General features: G+C 49.0%; 1 protein-coding gene across 2 annotated transcripts in view; it reads right to left on the bottom strand.

Annotated features, from left to right (window-relative positions):
• The window catches only part of LOC137615256 (uncharacterized), a 137619-nt gene that overhangs the window by 109246 nt on the left and 8026 nt on the right, over window positions 1-20347 (bottom strand). For both annotated transcript variants that reach the window (XM_068344977.1, XM_068344978.1), the window contains exon 2: window positions 4570-4765. In XM_068344977.1, coding sequence (XP_068201078.1) covers window positions 4570-4765 — 196 coding nt within the window. The remainder of the gene's footprint in view (window positions 1-4569; window positions 4766-20347) is intronic.

Raw genomic sequence — 20347 nt, 5'->3', positions numbered from 1 at the left:
GCATCTATATGTATTGCTGCTGGGTCCGGGACTGGAGAGCAATAGATTGGAAGCCTCTTGGTCAGCGAGGTTGCAAAGAGATCTATGGATGGTTTACCCTAAGTGGCCCAAAGTCTCTTGCACACATCCTTGTGGAGGGTCCATTCGGTTGGAATTACTTGCCCTTTCCGACTGAGACAATCTGCTATGACGTTCAAGTCGCCTTGGATGAACCTCGTTACTAGGGAGATGTCTTGACCTTTTGACCAGATGAGCAGGTCCCTTGCGATCTCGTACAACGTCAGTGAGTGGGTACCTCCTTGTTTGGAGATGTACGCCAAGGCCGTGGTGTTGTCCGAGTTAACTTCCACCACTTTGCCTCGAAGGAGAGACTTGAAGCTTTTCAAGGCCAGATGTACTGCCAACAGCTCCTTGCAGTTGATATGCATGCTCCTCTGACTCGAGTTCCACAGTCCTGAGCATTCCCGACCGTCTAGTGTCGCGCCCCAGCCCACGTCCGATGCGTCCGAGAAGAGAACGTGGTTGGGAGTCTGAACAGCCAGGGGAAGACCCTCTCTTAGGTTGATATAGTCCTTCCACCAAGTCAGACAAGACTATCTTTTCGGAAACCGGGATCGAGACCGCTTCTAGCGTCTTGTCCTTTTTCCAGTGAAAAGCTAGATGGTATGAAGAGGACGGAGGTGTAGTCTTCCTAGTGACACAAAATGTTCCACGGATGACAGTGTCCCTACCAGACTCATCCACAGCCTGACTGAGCAGCGTTCCTTCTTTAGCATCTTCTGTATGGATAGCAGGGCTTGATCTATTCTGGGGGCTGATCGTCTTGTTGTTCAGCAACGTCCTCATCAGAGGGTTCCTCATCCGAAAACTGATGAGGAAACGGCAACGGAGTGGGCAACGTCTGGCTCGCTGAGTCCGGTCGCACTGGTGCATGCGTGACGGAGCCGGACGCAACATCATGGAACTGCTGCACAGTCTGTGAACTGTCAACAACCATGGGTGCGCGAGGAAGCACAGCGTCAACCCGAGACTGTCTAGACCGTCTGGGTTGTGCAGTCAACACCCTACCGGGTTGCTGAGGTTGACGCACTGCGTCAAAACAAGTCACCTCTGCTGGTTGTTGAACGTCCTGAACGTCAACAACCACCTTCGAGCGTCGCTTAACGACAACGTGCGGCTGGCAACCCACACTGGGTCGCATCGGTGGAGGAACCACCTCAACTGGCAGACGCGAGTAGGTTACCTCAGCGTCAACAGGGCGCACAACCGACCGGTTGGAAGGTTGTTGGCCAGAAGGTTCGGTAGCAACCTTCTCCGCATTAAAGTCCTTTATCAAGAACGCAAGCTTGGACTGCATGTCTTGCAGCAAAGCCCATTTAGGGTCTACGGGAGCAGGTGCGGCCACAGACGGGATTAGCGACTGAGGCGGTACCGCTTTCCATCCCTGAAAGCCTTGTTTATGCATGACATAATTGTACAGCAAAACTTCAAAGGCTCGAAAACAGCTGTGAAGTTGACCTGTAAAAAACTTGGAGCGTCTCCTGGCCAGGCGCCAGGAAGAGTCTACGAGATTTGAGAAGTCTATCTGGGCAGAGGCATGAACTCCCAAGCCGAGAACTTCTCTCGTGTCATATCAGACTCTCGCTCTATAAGCCAGTTTAAAAGAAGGGAAAGCAAAGGCTGTATCCCCCAAACTCCTCCTGGTGAAAAACCAGTCGCCTAGCCAACGTAAAGCTCTCTAGGAGAGCGAGAGAGCACAAGCTTAAAAACAACGGCTTCGAAGTAGCTAGGCCTAGTGTAAGCTCTGACGTTTAGGCGAACGAGGAGCAGCAGTTACAAAAAGATCCGGACAAAGATCCTTAAAAAAATCATCATGATTTAATTAAAGTCCATAGGGGGCTAAGCAGCTTTAGGCTCCTCTCCATCTGACAGAGTCCTCAAGGGAATATCAGTAGGAGGGGGAACAGCAACTTCCTCATCTACAGGAACCTTGTCCGATAAAAGCTGAGTCTCAAGCAAGGGAGAGACCTACCGTGGTGGCAATGCTTTACAAGCAGAGTCCACACTCACTGGTACATTAGTAGCGGACCAGAACGCAACGTCATGTAACTGCTTGACAGTCTGTGAACTGTCAACAACTGAACTGTCAACCACAACAGGTGCGTGAGGACGCACAGCGTCCACTCGAGACTGCTTTGACTGCCTAGACTGAGCAGTCAAAACAACTCTAGAATGCGGAGGTTGACGCACAGCGTCAAAACAAGTCAACTCCGATTGTTAGTGAACGTCTTGAACGTCAACAGGAGCATCAGCAAGTGGCCTAACGTCCAAATGCGGCTGAAAAACCACACGAGACCGCATCGAGTGTGGTTCTAAACAACCTGACTGACGTGACTTAGCTACGCCAACGTCAACAGTAAGCACAAAGGAACGTTAGGTTGGCTGAAAGCCAGGATATCGATGAGATAAACGGCTAGACTCAACGGACTAATCGGCAGAATAGTCTTCCATAAGGGAGGCAAGCATATACTGCATGTCTTGCCATACAACCCATTAAGGATCAACGGAAATGGTTGTGGTAAGAGACGAGGGTAACGTCTGTGACCGCAACACTTTGCCAACAAAAAAGACTCTCGGAGTCTGTGTTACGCTTTTGTTAGGCGGCGAGCAGTTATCCGATGACTGCATAGGGTCAGAGCTGTCCTAATGGCTGTAACCAGGACGCTGGACCTGTCCTGAAAGGACTGACTTTCGCTTAAGGGCTTCGAAACCTTGTGACAGGTTTCTTATGCGAAAAGCCTTCGGATGACGAGGAGAAACGTCTCTCTCGTCTTATGGTAGGGGAGATCTTGGTAAGATACACCCGATACCATAGAGGGAAAACGTCTGTTCGTTGATCAAGGCCTCTCGAACCCATAAGTCGTTTGACATTACTTCTCCCCTGGGCTTGGGAGCATGCAAGAGGTCCCGGACTAGGTGAACGACAGGCACGAACAGACGAACCCTCGGACGCAACACTGTAACACTTTGCGCATATCACTTTATCACTTCGATTTTCTGTTTTGCACTTATTTCACTGAAATCGAAACTTTTACTGATTTCTACCTGAAACACGCAATTCTACCCTTCATTAAAAGGTAGTAATTGCGAAATCAGTCGTATAATGCAAGCTCATTAATACCAGCAAAAACAGAAAACATATTTTAAGATAAAAAAATCAGTGGCTGGGAAAGAGACTAAACACTAGTTCCTATAAACTACGTTTTCAATCTCTCACCGCACATAGCCTGGGGACGAGAATAAAAAACTAAAAACGTTTTATCCTTCCTCCCCGTACAGACTAGGGACGAGAGTAACTCGAGAACAACGTTACCCGCTTGAACGGAACGTTTTCTCTCCTCTCTCTCCCTCCGTCTCTATCTCTCTCTCTCTTTCTCTCTTGATTTCGCACCTAAGAGAAGAGCCCAATTATATTTCGTCAAAAAAACATGTTATTTGACTAAAGGAAAAAACTGAAAGGTTTTTCAATTAAAAAGTTCCTTTAAAATAGAATTTAAAACATTTAAGCTAAGAAAGAATGAACAAAACGTCAGAATCGATTTACTCTTACTGCAAAGTGAAACCGTGATACACTCTCTCTCTATCGTAACGATAGAGCGCATGTTGAACGTCCTGAACGTCAACAACTGCGTAGCATAAATAAACTAAACGTTAGTTCATCTTTGAAAACAGTACGAAGACTATCAAAGAAATTCTTTCATAAAATATTACATTTAAAAAGTTTTAAATCCTTAGCTCTTTAAAAGCTAATACGATATAAAGGGCTCAACGTTGATTAACTTCGGTTTCCAAGTTAGGACCGCCTACTCTCAGGAAAGGTCGCATATAAACAAAACATTAAAATCTATTTTTATATGTTTATAATAAATGGAAAGTTAATCGAAGAGGCCTAATAAAGGCGGAGAGATATAAAAAATATAGAGGAAAATCTATAAATAATTTATAACGTGATAAGATAATTATTAAAAGCCTAAACACACTTCCGTCTAAGGGAAGGGTCGGCCATTTAAAAGTGAAAGAAAGTCCATACTCTCTTTGTCACCATAATTAAATCTATCCAAAACGAGTTCAAGATTTAAGATGAAGATAAAACACCTGCATTGCGAAAGCTCAAAACTAGAATATAGTACTTCACCAATTAGATGTGAAAAACTCCAGTTTAGCAACAGCGAGTAAAGTACGTCTTGTCGACACCTCGACAGAGAGAAAATTGAGTCTTTGTTTACATTGAGAGCTGGGTATCTGGTCGACAGATGGCGCTGTTGGGCACACCCGCAACCTGTGTAGCGATCGCTGGCGAGTTTTTCCGTAGAGTTGTCTGTCGAGCAACAGAGTTGCAGCTATATAATCACCGGCTAAGTTAAATATTGAAAAAACAAATTTCTTACAGAACAGTGGGCAATACTGGTGTACAACCTAGCCTCACTCTCACAAAAACATAATTCTAATATTTTTATGTGTAGCTATCATACATGTACTTGTAGTTGGACTTTTTAGTTATATTCTTACCTGGCTTGTGAAGTAGCCAAAAGCAAAGGCTGATAGTATCCATCCTTGTAGGTATAAGCTCCACTTGTATTCTACAGTCATTGGAACTATTGCCAGAGGCATTAGTACTCGATCAATAGCATTTATGAAATTTGCACTGGAACATAAAAATACAATCTTGGACTTGTAGCCAAATGAACGCCACTGAAGTTTCATCCTGAAAAAAAAAATAAACTTTAATAATAAAATTCATTATTTCTATACTACCATAGGCTCATATGGATTACGCCTGAAAGCTTTGCTTACATCAAAATTTATCTTTAAAAAACTTCCCATATACCCTCACGCCACAATTTCCATTCCCCCTAGTACATCATTGCTGTATAGATGATGCTGTCTGGCAAAAAATGTGGTTCATCCTTCAGTATTTAAAACCAAGGTTAATTCAACAACCTCTTGACCTCACTTAATTAGTGGAGAGGCAGGAGGTGGAGGGGAGGAACCTCAGGTGAATATAAAAATAATAAATTCTATAATCAAAATTCCATTTACTTGTATGAAACTTATCTGAGGTTCATATAGCTACATCCCACACTTAGTAAGAGGAGGGAAATTTAGGTGAAGAGAATGGCCAAACCAAAAAACCTATTAAACCCCAAATTCTTTGTGGAAACCTAAAAAATCTTAATATCCTGTATTGCAGGAATCAACAAAATCTAGAGATATCCGTTATCTTTTGCAAAGAGCTATATTCCAAATTGAGAAAACCTAAAATATGGCAAATTCGTAGATAATTTGTATTTTTCCTAACAATACAAACATTAGCTATTTAATAGGGGTATTACTTTCGGCGTAGCTGAAATGACGAGCCATTAAAATTTAACGAGTGTTTACTACCCACACCACTAGTTAGCGGGGGTAGGGGAGGGTAGCTTGCTAACCCCCCCCACCCCTCACACACCTGTGCTTGAGCTCACTTTGCTTGGAGGTAGGATTTCAAGGGGGATAGGGCTGGCGGGCAAGTTTGGTTAAATAGCTAAGGTTTGTATAGTTAGGAAAAATACAAATTATTTACGAATTTGTCATTTGTTCCGTAACTGAAATACAAACCACGCTATTTAATAGGGGTGACTCACCCATTAGGAAGGGTGGATGTCCCAGCCAGTCTGGCTTTTTGGGTTTGCCCGGGGACTCGTTATTTGAGTGTGTAAGCACCCAAGAAATAAGGAGTCCCTGCACCTCGCTAGAACCTTGCTACGCAAGGACTGCGGCCTACGCAAGCTGTGTGTGAAGGTATGAAAAAGTGTGACTCGTCCTAGGAAGTTGTTCTGAAGTTCTTTAGATGGAAACTTGTAGACTAGGACTTTCCCAATACCACCTCGTCAGGGTATGGGGACGTAACAGTATTAATCTTAATACTAGGAACACAAGGAAGCATGGTTTACCTGCAGTGGTTTGAGGTCAGCTATGCAGAGAACCCAGGATGCTGCTTTCCCCAAGAGAGGCAATGATGAAGAAAAGAATAAGGGCCAGTCAAACCTTTTCATTCATGCAGACTAAAACCGGGTAACAATGCCCTCAACCTTCTGCTACTTGTCCAATAAGGAGCTTGAGGTTTTAAACCAGCTGTTGTGCAGCCACCACAGGGCCGATAGAGAACGTATCAAGTCTCCTGTGGGTCACGTCTTGCAGGTAGTGGACTGTGAACGTTGTTTGACGTTTCCACACCCCAGTTTGAAGAACCTGTTTCATTGAGAAATTTCTTTTGAAGGCCAGGGACATAGCTATGCCCCTGACATCATGTGCTCTAGGGCGACGTGACGGAGGAGGATCTGGATTCAAGGCCAGGTCAATGACCCTACGAATCCATGAAGAGACAGTGTTCTTGGTGACCCTCCTCTTAGTCCTTCCTGTGCTGACGAATAGTGCTGGCACATGAGGACGGACTGCAGCTGTTCTTTTGAGGTATAGCCTCAAGCTCCTTACTGGGCATAGTAAGAGATGGTCTTGGTCATCTGTTACAGAACGGAGACTAGAAATCCGGAAGGAGTCGAATCAAGGATCTGCCACTCCAGGATTTTGAGTCTTAGCAATAAACTCAGGGACGAAGCTGAACGTTACCTCCCCCCATCCCCTTGAATGGGCGATGTCATACGAGAGACCATGAAGTTCGCTGACTCAATTGGCCGAGGCCAAAGCTAGCAGGAATACCGTCTTCCAGGTTAGGTGGCGATCTGATGCCTGGCGTAATGGTTCATAGGGAGGTCTCTTAAGAGACCTGAGAACTCGAACCACATTCCATGGGGGAGGTCTCACTTCCAACTGAGGGCAGGTAAGTTCAAAACTACATATGAGTAGGGAAAGTTATAGAGATGAAGAAATGTCCATTCCTTTAAGCCAGAAAGCTAGACTTAAGGCTGAGCGATAGCCTTTCACTGCCGAGACTGAAAGGCGCATTTCTTCACGCAAATACACGAGGAACCATGCTATTGTTGGAATAGTGGCATCGAGTGGAGAGATACCCCTTCCACGACACCAACCACAGAAGACTTTCCACTTTGCCTGGTAGACTGCTGCAGAAGACTTTTGCAGGTGACCAGACATCCTGACAGCAACTTGTTGCGAAAATCCTCTCTCAGAGAGGAGATGCTGGATAGTCTCCAGGCGTGAAGTCGTAGTGAACCTACGGCTTTGTGGAAGATGTTGGCATGTGGTTGTTTGAGAAGATTGTGTCGTGGAGGGAGTTCTCTTGGTAGCTCCGTTAGGAGTTGCAGAAGGTCCGGGAACCATTCCATGTGATGCCATAGCGGAGTTATGAGGGTCATTGAAAGATTGACCAATGTTCTGGTCTTGTTGAGTACCCTCCTCATCAGACAGAACGGGGGTAAGGCGTAAACGTCGATGTTGTCCCATCGTTGTTGGAAAGCATCTTGCCAGAGAGCCTTGGGGTCTGGGACTGGGGAACAGTACAGCGGGAACCTGAAATTCAGGGCCGTTGTGAAAAGGTCCACAGTCAGAGAACCCCACAAAGTCAGGACTTTGTTGGCTACTAGATGATCCAAAGACCACTCGGTACTCACTATCTGAGATGCTCTGCTCACATTGTCGGCGAGCACATTCCTTTTGCCTGGAATGAAGCGTGCCGATAGTGGTATCGAGTGGATTTCGGACCATCTCAGTATCTCTAATGCTAGATTGGATAGTTGCTGCGAAAAAGTACCTCGTTGTTTGTTGATGTAGGCCAATACTGTGGTGTTGTCGCTCATCACCACAACAGAGTGACTTGCCAGGTACTGTTGGAACTGTTGAAGGGCCATGAAGACGGCCTTCATCTCTAGGAGATTTATATGGAGATACTTTTCTGACTCTGACCAAAGGCCTGAGGTCGTGTGGTGCAGCACGTGGGAACCCCACCCTTTCTTTGAAGCGTCCGAAAACAGCATCAAGTCCGGGGGAGGACGAGAAGATCCACTCCTTTTCGTAGGTTCTCGTCTGCCCCCCACCACTGGAGGTCCGTCAGTTCAGCAGGTCCCATGGGGATCTGGACGTCCAGGAATCGTAACCTTGATTCCACCAGGACTTGAGTCGCCACTGGAGGGATCTCATCCTGAGGCGACCATTGGGAACTAGACGAGCCAGCGATGAAAGGTGACCGAGGAGACGTAACCACGATTGGGCTGGAAGTTCTTCTCGTCTGAGAAAAGGTCTTGCAACCCTCCTCAGCCTTGCCATCCTGTCATCTGATGGGAAGGCTCTTTGGAGATTGGCATCTATAATCATGCCTAGGTATACCAGTTTTTGAGTTGGAAGCAGTGACGACTTCTCGAGATTTACCATGATCCCCAGATCTTGGCAAAGTCTCAGAAGTTCGTCTCAGTGTTGAAGAAGGGATGACACCGAGTCTGCTAGGATTAACCAGTCATCCAAATAACGGAGGAGACGGATCCCAGTCCTGTGTGCCCAAGATAATATTAGGGTGAAGACTCTGGTGAAAACTTGTGGTGCTGTAGAGAGACCAAAGGACAGCACCTTGAACTGGTATTTTTTGTTTTCTAGGCTGAATCTTAAGTACTTTCTTGAAGATGGATGGACTAGGATCTGGAAGTACGCGTCCATTAGGTCCAGTGTACACATGAAGTCTTGTGGTCTTACTGCTGAACGGAGTTTGTTTGACAAACTTGTTCAGAGCTGAGAGGTTGATGACTGGTCTCCAGCCTCCAGACGCCTTCTTTACAAGAAAGAGTCGACTGAAGAAGCCTGGAGATTCATCGAGGACCTCTTGGAGAGCGCTCTTCTTCAACAAGGTCTGGACTTCTGCCTGAAGGGCTTGCCCCTTGCCGATCCCATGGCAAGGGAGCTCAATGACACTGGATTCGTCGTCAGGGGAGGTAGAGACGTTATGAACGGGACGCGATATCCTTGACTGATCACGGAAATCGTCCAGGAATCGGCCCCGAGTTGCTTCCACCTGTCTGAGAAACTTTGTAGGCATCCCCCACTGGTGGACATGCAGGGGGACTGCCTATCCTAGCGTTTGTGGCCTCGGCTGCTCCCTCTAGGATTCTTGCCTCCCCTGGAGGACTTTTTGCCTTTCCTATCCTTGACAGGGAAGGGCTTAGACACCACGGTCTTCGCTGCTGTCGTCGTTTTAGTGATCTTGACTGGATGGGACTGCTGTGGTGCTGGAGGCTTATAGGGCTTAGATGTTAAAGCCCTATGAATGAGGGAGTCTTGATGAGACTTCCTCCACCTCTCAGTGGCCTGTTCCACATCCTTAGGCTCAAACAAGATGGATCCCTCTAAAGAGGAATGTCTGAGCCTATTGATCTTGGTGCTAGGGACCTTCTGATGGAATCTCTCAGCTACTGCATCCCGACGTTTCAGGATGGTGTTTGCCTACAAGTTCGAGACTTAGTGGGCCAGAAACTCGATCGTGCGAGTACCTGAGAGAAGAAAAGTCTCCAAAGCTTTCCTGGTACGTTCTTTGAAGTCCTCAGAACGTATCAGGATACCTAATGTCCCCAACCAGATGTCAAGCCACAAAGTGGCTTGCATAGCACACTTCGCAACTTTCTCCTGGTTAAGGGTCTCGGTTGCCAAGAATGAGACCTGCCGGTTGGAGTCTCTCAAGAGAGACTCCCCTGGTAAGCTCTTCCAATGAGAGGTGAAGTGGAAGATCTAAACAAGGCTCCTCAAGGATCTCGAAGTATCTCCTCTGCTGAACGCGAGGATGTGGGAGGAGCTTGTTGGTGGCACTGGAACGGTTGGAGGAGGACATCTCGGAGAGCTGTACAGAGATCTTGTCCCTGGTACTCTTAACCACCTGAGACCAGGGCAGAACTGCACTGGTCTTGGAGGGTTTCTGAGTACCGAATACACGGTCCAAGACCGTGTCTTTGCCCTCTCGAGGAGGGATCTCTGGGTCGGAAAACACGTTGAGAGCCCTCATTAGAGTCAGAACTTGCCAAAACGCATGTTCTGACTCTTGTTGTTCTCCTCTTGACGTAGGACTTGCAGCGAAGTCTCCTGTCCCCAAAGGCTCTTCCAGGGGAGAGTCGCGGACGTTCTCCAAGTGGCTAGTTGGCTCCTTCCTAGTCCTAGTAGAGGACTTCGGTAATGTTTTAGAGTCCTTAGATTCCTTCCTAGGAAGGATGTAGGACTCCAACATTGACGAAGATGGCAAGTTCCTTCCAGTCCCCACCTGAGAAGACATCTCAGCGCGAGAAGAGGTTTCCCTCATTGGTGCGATGGGGCAAAGTCTCCTCGCGTGATTCCCCTAAGGAGGGGGAAATCTTCGTCTGACAGGGAAGGAGAGATAGTCTGGGGGAAAGAAGAAACCTGCCTTGAAGGCTTGCGTGGAGTCAATATAGCCCTTGGAGAAGTTACCGCGTCTGGAACTCCTCTTTTTCTCTTCAAAGGGGTAGAAACAGCCAAGGATCTGTGACCTAATTCAGAGAAGACAGGCTTGAACGCCTGCGTTATGGCTCTGATTGGTGCACCAAACCAGGGCTGTTGGCTGACAGACGCGCTGTCAGACATACCCCTAGAAGGGACAGGAATTGAAGGATTCCTGGGAGGAGTTCTCATTGGTGGGTTCGCCTGAAAAGGCTTTGGGATCCTGGACCCCTCTAGATGTTTCCCTTCCCCAACAATGAGCACTGGTATGCGCTTACGGGGAGGGGAATATGGCGATGGCGACCTTGCCGTGCGTAGTTCAGCAGTCTCGCGCGCGGGGAAGCGTAATGGTGCTCGCACGAGGGAGAATACCTGGAATCGCGGGCGCGGGAGACTGCTGATACGCGCGCGAGCGGGAGACTGCGGGCGTGCGGCAAACTGATGGCGCACAGGAGCGCGTGCGGGAGACTGTGGGCGCGCGGGAGACTGATGGCGCACAGGAGCGCGTGCGGGAGACTGTGGGCACACAGGAGCGCGTGCGGGAGACTGTGGGCGCGCACGCCTGCGCTGGAGAATATTCGCACGCGCGTGGGCATGCAGGATCAAGGCGTTGAGTGAGCTGGCGCGCGGGCGAGAGTTCGCACGTGCCTGAACCAGTCGTAGGGTGCGCGTGCGCAGGAGAAAGACCCCTAGCGCGCGGGCGTGCAGTTGAAGCCTGTGCTGCTCGTGGGCGCGCGTCAGAATGAGGGCGGGAAACTGCAGGAGAGGATGGGCGAGGGCGTGCTGGGCGCGCGCGCGTATCCTCGTGGATGTGTGCAGGCGATGGCGTGCGCTGGCTCGCTGGTGCGATGGCGAGAGCTAGAGCGCAGGCGAGTGCTGGCACGATGGCGAGCGCTGGCGCTTGGGAGAAGTCAACCTAGTTGACTTCCCAGTAGCGCCCAGATCAGAAGATCGTAGGTGCGCAGGAGAGATGACTGCTGGGCGTGGGCGCTGGCGCGCGGGAGATCGCTGGCGCGTAGGAGAGCGCTGGCGTGCAGGAGAGCACTGGTGCGCAGGTGAGGGTTGGCGCGCAGCTGGGTGTGGGCGTGTATGTTTATGCTCAGGCAAAGCCTGGTGTGCAGGAGAACGTGGGCGCGTATGTGTGAGTGCGTGCATAGCGCGTAGAAGAGCTGTGCTCCTGTTGGGATGTATGCGCGCGTTGGCGCATACGCCCTTGATGCCCTGTGATAGGGTTTGTTGACGGGGCCTGACGAGCTACAAGAGCGTGATCGTCAGGTTTCGTTGGCGCGTATCTGGATGCAAGAAGGGTGACGGCAGGTCTGTCGGGTGGAAGGTCGACGTGTCCTTTAAAAGGACGACCTTCCATAGAAGGAGATCACGAACGATCTGCAGAAAGGTCCAGGACCAATGCAGGAACAGTCGGTGATCGTTGACGAGGCTCCTCTGTGGGGGACTGCATCGAAGAGGTTGAACCAAAGAGGCGCCTCCTCACCGCAGGTGAAGGAAGGCCTCTCTGGCGAAGAGGAAGGCGAGCCTTGCTACGAATGCGCCCTCTGGGGGCCGTCGGATCAGCAAGCTGACCTTCTGCAGTCCTCCGAAGAGGAGTCTCTGTAAGTGAACTCCCCCGAGGGGAAGAAACACTAGCAGGAGAGAATGTTGGACTTAGTTTCTCCCTCGTTGGTTGAACAGGACCAGGAGAAACTAAGCCGTCAGCTACCGTAGGGTTTGAAGAGGCAGAGGTGATGGGTGATACCGCATTGGATACCTCTGACACCACAACGTCGACAATCGACAGAGGATCAACCTCTGTCGGAGGCGGCGATTGCTTGACAGCGGCACCCAACCGGATGTAGTCAAGTAAGACCTCCTTGGAGGGCGAACCCTCGAGCCCCAAGGAGGACTAAAGCTGAAAAATGTTATTTTCATTAGTAAAATAAATTTTTGAATATACTTACCCGATAATCATGTAGCTGTCAACTCCGTTGCCCGACAGAATTCTACGGACGGGATACGCCAGCGATCGCTATACAAGAGGGGGGTGTACTCACCAGCGCCACCTGTGGCCAGGTACTGCAGTACTTCTTGTTGACACCACCTCAATTTTTCCTCGGTCCACTGGTTCTCTATGGGGAGGAAGGGTGGGTCAATTAAATCATGATTATCGGGTAAGTATATTCAAAAATTTATTTTACTAATGAAAATAACATTTTTCAATATTAATCTTACCCGATAATCATGTAGCTGATTCACACCCAGGGAGGTGGGTGAAAACCAGTGCACATGTATATCAAGAAGCTAAGTATCCCGTATTTCATATTATCAGTTATTCAAAATAACAATGAAATTATAAGTACCTGGTAAGGAAGTCGACTTGAACCATTACTCTGCCTTTAATATGTTCGTCTTCCTTACTGAGCGCAGCGTTCCTCTTAGGAGGCTGAACAACTCCAAGGTGCTGAAGTATAAAAGGGCTGCAACCCATACTAAAGGACCTCTACACAACCTCTAACCTAGGCGCTTCTCAAGAACGAATTGACCACCCGCCAAATCAACTAGGATGCGGAAGGCTTCTTAGCCTACCGTAACAACCCAAAAACAACAATAAAAGCATTCAAGAGAAAGGTTAAAAAAGGTTATGGGATTAAGGGAATGTAGTGGCTGAGCCCTCACCTACTACTGCACTCGCTGCTACGAATGGTCCCAGGGTGTAGCAGTTCTCGTAAAGAGACTGGACATCTTTGAGATAAAAAGATGCAAACACTGACTTGCTCCTCCAATAGGTTGCATCCATAATACTCTGCAGAGAACGTTTCTGTTTGAAGGCCATCGAAGTAGCTACAGCTCTCACTTCGTGGGTCCTTACCTTCAGCAAAGCAAGGTCTTCATCCTTCATGTGAGAATGAGCTTCTCTAATCAGAAGCCTTATGTAATACGAAACTGCGTTTTTGGACATAGGCATCGAAGGTTTCTTGATGGCACACCATAAGGCCTCTGATTGTCCTCGTATAGGTTTTGACCTTTTAAGATAGTACTTTAGAGCTCTGACAGGGCAAAGAACTCTCTCTAGCTCGTTACCCACCATGTTGGAAAGGCTAGGAATTTCGAACGATCTAGGCCAAGGACGTGAAGGAAGTTCATTTTTTGCCAAAAACCCGAGCTGTAAGGAACATGTTGCTGTTTCGGATGTGAATCCTATGTTCCTGCTGAAGGCGTGAACCTCACTAACTCTTTTGGCTGTTGCAAGGCAGACGAGGAAAAGAGTTTTGAGAGTAAGGTCTTTGAAAGAGGCTGACTGGAGAGGTTCAAATCTAGGAGACATAAGGAACCTTAAGACTACATCTAGATTCCAGCCTGGAGTGGACAAGCGACGTTCTTTAGAGGTCTCGAAAGACTTAAGGATGTCCTGTAGATCCTTGTTGGAGGAAAGATCCAAGCCTCTGTGGCGGAAAACTGATGCCAACATACTTCTGTACCCTTTGATCGTAGGAGCCGAAAGAGATCTAACATTCCTAAGATGTAACAGGAAGTCGGCAACTTGGGTTACAGAGGTATTGGTAGAGGAAACTGCATTGGCTCTGCACCAGCTTCGGAAGACTTCCCACTTGGATTGATAGACTCTACGAGTGGATATCCTCCTTGCTCTGGCAATCGCTCTGGCTGCCTCCTTCGAAAAGCCTCTAGCTCTAGAGAGTCTTTCGATAGTCTGAAGGCAGTCAGACGAAGAGCGTGGAGGCTTGGGTGTACCTTCTTTACGTGAGGTTGACGTAGAAGGTCCACTCTTAGAGGGAGAGTCCTGGGAACGTCGACCAGCCATTGCAGTACCTCTGTGAACCATTCTCTTGCAGGCCAAAGGGGAGCAACCAACGTCAGCCGTGTCCCTTCGTGAGAGACGAACTTCTGAATAACTCTGTTGATGATCTTGAACGGCGGGAATGCATAAAGATCGAGATGGGACCAATCCAGCAGAAAAGCATCCACGTGAACTGCTGCCGGGTCTGGAATTGGGGAACAGTACAATGGGAGCCTCTTGGTCATGGAGGTGGCGAACAGATCTATCGTTGGCTGACCCCACAAGGTCCAAAGTCTGTTGCACACGTTCTTGTGAAGGGTCCATTCTGTGGGGATGACTTGACCCTTCCTGCTGAGGCGATCTGCCGAGACATTAATATTGCCCTGAATGAATCTCGTTACCAGCGTGAGGTTTAGACTTCTTGACCAAATGAGGAGGTCCCTTGCTATCTCGTACAGCTTCTTCGAATGAGTCCCTCCCTGCTTGGAGATGTATGCCAAGGCTGTGGTGTTGTCGGAGTTCACCTCCACCACCTTGTTTAGCAGGAGGGACTTGAAGTTCCTTAAGGCCAGATGTACTGCCAACAACTCCTTGCAATTGATGTGAAGCGTTTCCTGTTCCTTGTTCCATGTTCCCGAGCATTCCTGTCCGTCCAAGGTCGCGCCCCAGCCCGAGTCTGATGCGTCCGAATAGAGATGAAGATTGGGGGTCTGAACAGCTAACGAGAGACCCTCCTTGAGAAGGATGTTGCTCTTCCACCACATGAGAGTAGTCTTCATCTCTTTGGTAACAGGAATAGAGACCGCTTCGAGCGTCATATTCTTGTCCCAGTGAGCTGCTAGATGGAATTGAAGGGGGCGGAGGTGGAGTCTCCCTAACTCGGTGAACAGGGCTAACGATGATAGGGTCCCTGTTAGACTCATCCACTGTCTCACCGAGCATCTGTTCCTCTTCAGCATGCTCAGTATGCACTCTAGGGCTTGGTTGATTCTTGGGGCCGACGGAAAAGCCCGAAAAGCTTGACTCCGAATCTCCATTCCCAGGTAAACGATAGTTTGGGAAGGAATAAGTTGGGACTTCTCTAAGTTGACCAAAAGACCCAGTTCCTTGGTCAAGTCCAAAGTCCAACTGAGACTCTCCAGACAGCGACGACTTGTGGGGGCTCTTAACAGCCAGTCGTCTAAATAAAGGGAGGCTCTGATGTCCGCCAAGTGGAGGAATTTCGCTATATTCCTCATCAGTCGCGTAAACACCATAGGTGCCGTGCTTAGGCCAAAACACAGGGCTTGGAATTGGTACACAACCTTTCCAAAAACGAATCTTAGAAAAGGTTGGGAGTCTGGATGAATGGGGACGTGAAAGTAGGCGTCTTTCAGATCCAACGAGACCATCCAGTCCTCCTGCCTGACCGCTGCTAGGACCGACTTTGTCGTCTCCATAGTGAACGTCTGCTTGGTGACATAAACATTGAGCGCACTGACGTCCAGCACCGGTCTCCAACCTCCTGTCTTCTTGGCCACCAGAAAGAGACGGTTGTAGAAGCCCGGGGATTGATGATCCCGGACTATCACCACTGCCTCCTTCTGTAACAGGAGCGACACCTCTTGATGTAACGCTAGCCTCTTGTCCTTTTCCTTGTAGTTGGGAGAGAGGTTGATGGGAGAAGTGGTCAGAGGGGGATTGCGGCAGAATGGTATCCTGTAACCCTCCCTTAGCCACTTGACAGACTGGGCGTCTGCACCTCTTCTTTCCCAAGCTTGCCAGAAGATCTTGAGTCTGGCTCCTACAGCTGTCTGGAGAGGAGGAGAGTCAATGTTTGCTTTTCGAAGACTTGGTACCTTTCTTGGACTTGCCCCTGTGACCGTCTGGGCGGGTACCTCCTCGGCTGGGGGCTCTGCCACGAAAGGGCGGAATAAATCTGGTAGCAGGAGTATCAGCCACTGGGGTGCGGTAAGTTCTAGGAACTGAAGGAGCAACCGTAGCCTTCCGTGCTGAAGAGGCCACAAGGTCATGCGTGTCCTTCTGAATAAGAGCCGCAGACAATTCCTTGATAAGATTCTCAGGAAACAGGAACTTAGAAAGCGGAGCAAAAAGTAACTGTGACCTTTGGGAAGAGGTGATCCCAGTGGAAAGGAAGGAGCAAAGTTGTTCCCTTTTCTTGAGGACTCCCGATACAAACATAGAGGCAAGTTCGCCGGAACCATCGCGAATTGCTTTGTCCATACAGGACATGATCAGCATGGCCGAGTCTTTGTCAGATGGGGCAGTCTTCTTGCTCAAGGCCCCCAGGCACCAGTCGAGAAAATTAAAAATTTCAAAGGCGCGAAAGACTCCCTTTAAGAAGTGGTCTAGGTCAGAAAAGGTCCAGCAGACCTTAGAGCGTCTCATAGCCGACCTTCGTGGAGAGTCAACCAAACTTGAGAAGTCAGCCTGGGCAGAGGCAGGGACCCCCAAGCCTGGTTCCTCTCCTGTGGCATACCAGACGCCCGCCTTAGACGTCAGCTTAGGAGGTGGAAACATAAACGACGTCTTTCCCAGTTGCTGCTTGGACTGCAACCATTCCCCTAACATTCTCAAAGCTCTCTTTGAAGATCTAGCGAAGACGAGCTTAGTGTAGGCAGACTTAACAGGTTGCATGCCTAGAGAGAACTCGGATGGAGGAGAGCGAGGGGTAGCAGAAACAAAGTGATCCGGGTAAAGCTCTCTGAACAGAGCCAGGACCTTGCGAAAGTCAATGGAGGGTGGCAATGACTTGGGTTCCTCCACGTCAGAAGAAGGATCATCTAGGTGAGCAGCTTCATCCTCAGAAACCTCATCACCTGAGGGTTGAGAAGCGAGAGGTAAAGCGGTATGCTGAATGGCTGAATCCTGAAGAGCGGGTGCATGCGCACTTGCGGATTCATCCTCAAGTCTCTGTTGAAGAGGATGAGGGCTGGTAATGACAAAGTCATGAGGCTGGGATAAAGGAGGTTCTGCGGAGGTCTGAGGAGCAAGCGTGGTGAGAGGCGACTGTTGTAAAACATGAGGCTCATGCTGCATAGACTGCGGTTCAAGTTGAATGGGAAGAGGCTCAAGCTGAGGAGAAAGTGGTAGATGCATGCGTTGAGGTGGCTGACTCATAGCATGAGGTTCCTGCCTCAAGAGTTGCGCTTGCTTCAAGGGTTGAGGTGGCTGCGCAGAGAGAGGCTCTTGTCTCACGAGTTGAGGTTCTTGAGGTGCTTGCCTCGAGAGTTGAGGTTCTCGCCTCGAGGAAAGTGGAGGTGGCTGCTGCGAGAGTTGAGGTGGCTGCCTCAAGGATGGTAGAGGTTGTCGTACCTCAAGAGGTTGCTGCCTCGAGGATGGTTGTAAAGCAAGGTACTCCTGCCTCAAGGGTAGAGGAGGTTGTTGTAAAGCAAAAGGCTCCTGCCCCCATTGTTGAGGAGGTTGCCGCGTGGTAAGAGGCTCCTGCCTCAAGGAAAGTGGAGGTTGCTGCACAGCGCTGGTATCTGGCAACTCCCAACGCGGCAGCTCACGCATGGAGGTAGCTTGAGGAACCTCAACCTCATACGTCTGGCAGATTGGACTGCGCAGAGGAGGAGGAGCGCTCGCAGGAGGAGGTGTATTAACCTTCTCTGCCTGAAACTCCCGCATCAACACCGCAAGCTGCGACTGCATAGTCTGCAGCATAGCCATCTTAGGATCAACAGAAGTTGAGGTCTGTTGAGGCAAAGCTTTAACAGAAGTTGAGGTCTGTTGAGGCATCGCCTTACCTCTCTTAGGAGGCGTGCAGTCACCTGATGACTGCGGCGAGTCCGAGCTAGCCCAATGGCTACACCCTGGCTGTTGGACTCGCGCGGTCTGGACTTTACGCTTAAGAGGTCTTGAGACCTGAGTCCAGCGTTTTCTCTTTTCTGCAGACGAGGAAATTAAGGGCTCAATCGTCTGAGAGTGGAAGTGACGATCTCTATAAGATACGCCCGCAACCACTGAGGATACTACTGTGCGCCGATCAAGGCCTGCCGAACCCTTTTGCCCTTCGACATTGCTTCTCCCCTGGGCTTGGGAGCTTGCAAGAGGTCCCGGACTGGGAGGACGACTGGCACGCACAGAAGTATCCTCACGCGCAACACTGACACTGACACTAGCACTAGGCACAGCACTGGCAGTATCACTTCCCACTGCACTTTTCACTTTAAGTTCCTTGACGTCTGCCAAGAGGAACTTGTGGTCACTCACTACCGACTCCACCTTATCGCCTAAAGCCTGAATGGCACGTAAAACATCCGACATATCAGGCTGAGCACTAATAGTAGGTTCGGGGGTAGCCACTACAGGGGGAGGAAAAGGATGAGGATCATGGGGGGATGAATAAAGCAAAGAGCGAGCCGAACTCCTCCTAACTCTCTCCCTCTCTAACTTAGTCGTATATTTAAGGAATTGAATAAAATCATATTCCGAAAGACCGGCACATTCCTCACATCGATCATCCAACTGGCAGGATTTTCCCCGACAGTCGGAACAAACGGTGTGAGGATCAACCGAGGCCTTCGGAAGACGCCTAACACAAGTGCTAACTAAACATCGTCTTTGGGTAGGAGCTTGTGAATGGTCGGACATCTTGAATCAGAGAACAGTCAAAGGGGGTTTCCAAATTAAAGCAAAGATCGTTATACCATTAATCAAAATTAATCCAAAAGCTATCTATGCTAAGGGAAAAGCTTCCTGTATAGCGAAAGCTGAAATCTCAGAGCAATACTTCACCAAAACCGTGAACAAAGACTCCAAAATTATAAGCGTATCCATGTAGGTCTTGCCGGAAGCACGACAGAGGAAAAATTGAGGTGGTGTCAACAAGAAGTACTGCAGTACCTGGCCACAGGTGGCGCTGGTGAGTACACCCCCCTCTTGTATAGCGATCGCTGGCGTATCCCGTCCGTAGAATTCTGTCGGGCAACGGAGTTGACAGCTACATGATTATCGGGTAAGATTAATATTGAAAAAGAGGGATTAGAGACATATCCTCCCCTGGGGGGAGAGGTGGAGCTGCTTCGCTAGGGGGAAGCAACGTCATTTCTCGAACCCCGAGTTTGGTAAACAATACAACGGACTACGCTACCACTCGACGGTCTCTCGAAAGAGACCGACCAAGTGGGAGCTTCGGAGGAGGTTTGGGCAACGGAAGAAGAGGCCTTGGGTTTTTCTCCTTTCAAAGAAACCTTCGAAGGAGAAATATCCGCTTGGACTTCTTCCGTTGCCGCGAAAACCTCTCCCACTGGGAGGTAGACCACTTCTTACACTCACTACACCTGTTATCGCTATCACACCATTGGCCCCTACAGGAAGGACAAAGGGTGTGAGGGTCGGTCTCAACCAACGATATGAATGTTCCACAGGGGCGGTCGGGAAATCCAGGGCAGATGCGCATAATCGCAGAGGTCAACTTCACACACAAAACTAGAATAAAAAGCAAAAAAGCATTAAATGGCTGGCAATGACGGCGAGGATGAAAGCGGACACGTCCGACTACCATCCGAGCCGAGAGCAAAGTGGGCTCAAGCACAGGTGTGTGAGGGGGGGGGGGGTTAGCAAGCTACCCTCCCCTACCCCCGCTAACTAGCGATGTGGGTAGCAAACCCTCGTTAAAAATTAATGGCTCGTCATTTCCGCTACGCCCATATCAAATAGCGTGGTTTGTATTCCAGTTATGGAACAAATACTGTAAAAATTATCTACGAATTTGTCATTTGTTCCGTAACTAGAATACAAACCTACGCTATTTATTAGGGGTAACTCACCCATTAGGAGGGTGGACGTCCCTGCCAAACTGGCTTTTGACTTTACTAAGGGGTCCTTATTTTGCATAGGTTTGTACCAAAAATAAGGAGTCCCTACAACTCGCTAAACTTTGCTACCCAAGCTCCGTGGCCTAAGCAAGCTGTGTGTTGAGATGTTCAGAAGTGTGACTGTCCAGGTAAAAGGTATTCCGAGTCTTTGTAGGAAAACTGTTGTAACCAGGACTTTCCTAATACCACTTCGCCAGGGTATGGGGACGCCACAGTATTAGCTAAATACTAGGAACACAAGGAAGCATGGTTTACCTGTAGTAGTTTGAGGTCAGCTTAAGCAGAGAACCCA

Source organism: Palaemon carinicauda, chromosome 21 (assembly GCF_036898095.1).
Source record: "Palaemon carinicauda isolate YSFRI2023 chromosome 21, ASM3689809v2, whole genome shotgun sequence".
Lineage (NCBI taxonomy): Eukaryota > Metazoa > Arthropoda > Malacostraca > Decapoda > Palaemonidae > Palaemon > Palaemon carinicauda.
The sequence above is the reverse complement of the archived record's forward strand: the minus strand, read 5'-3'. Positions and strand labels throughout refer to the sequence as shown.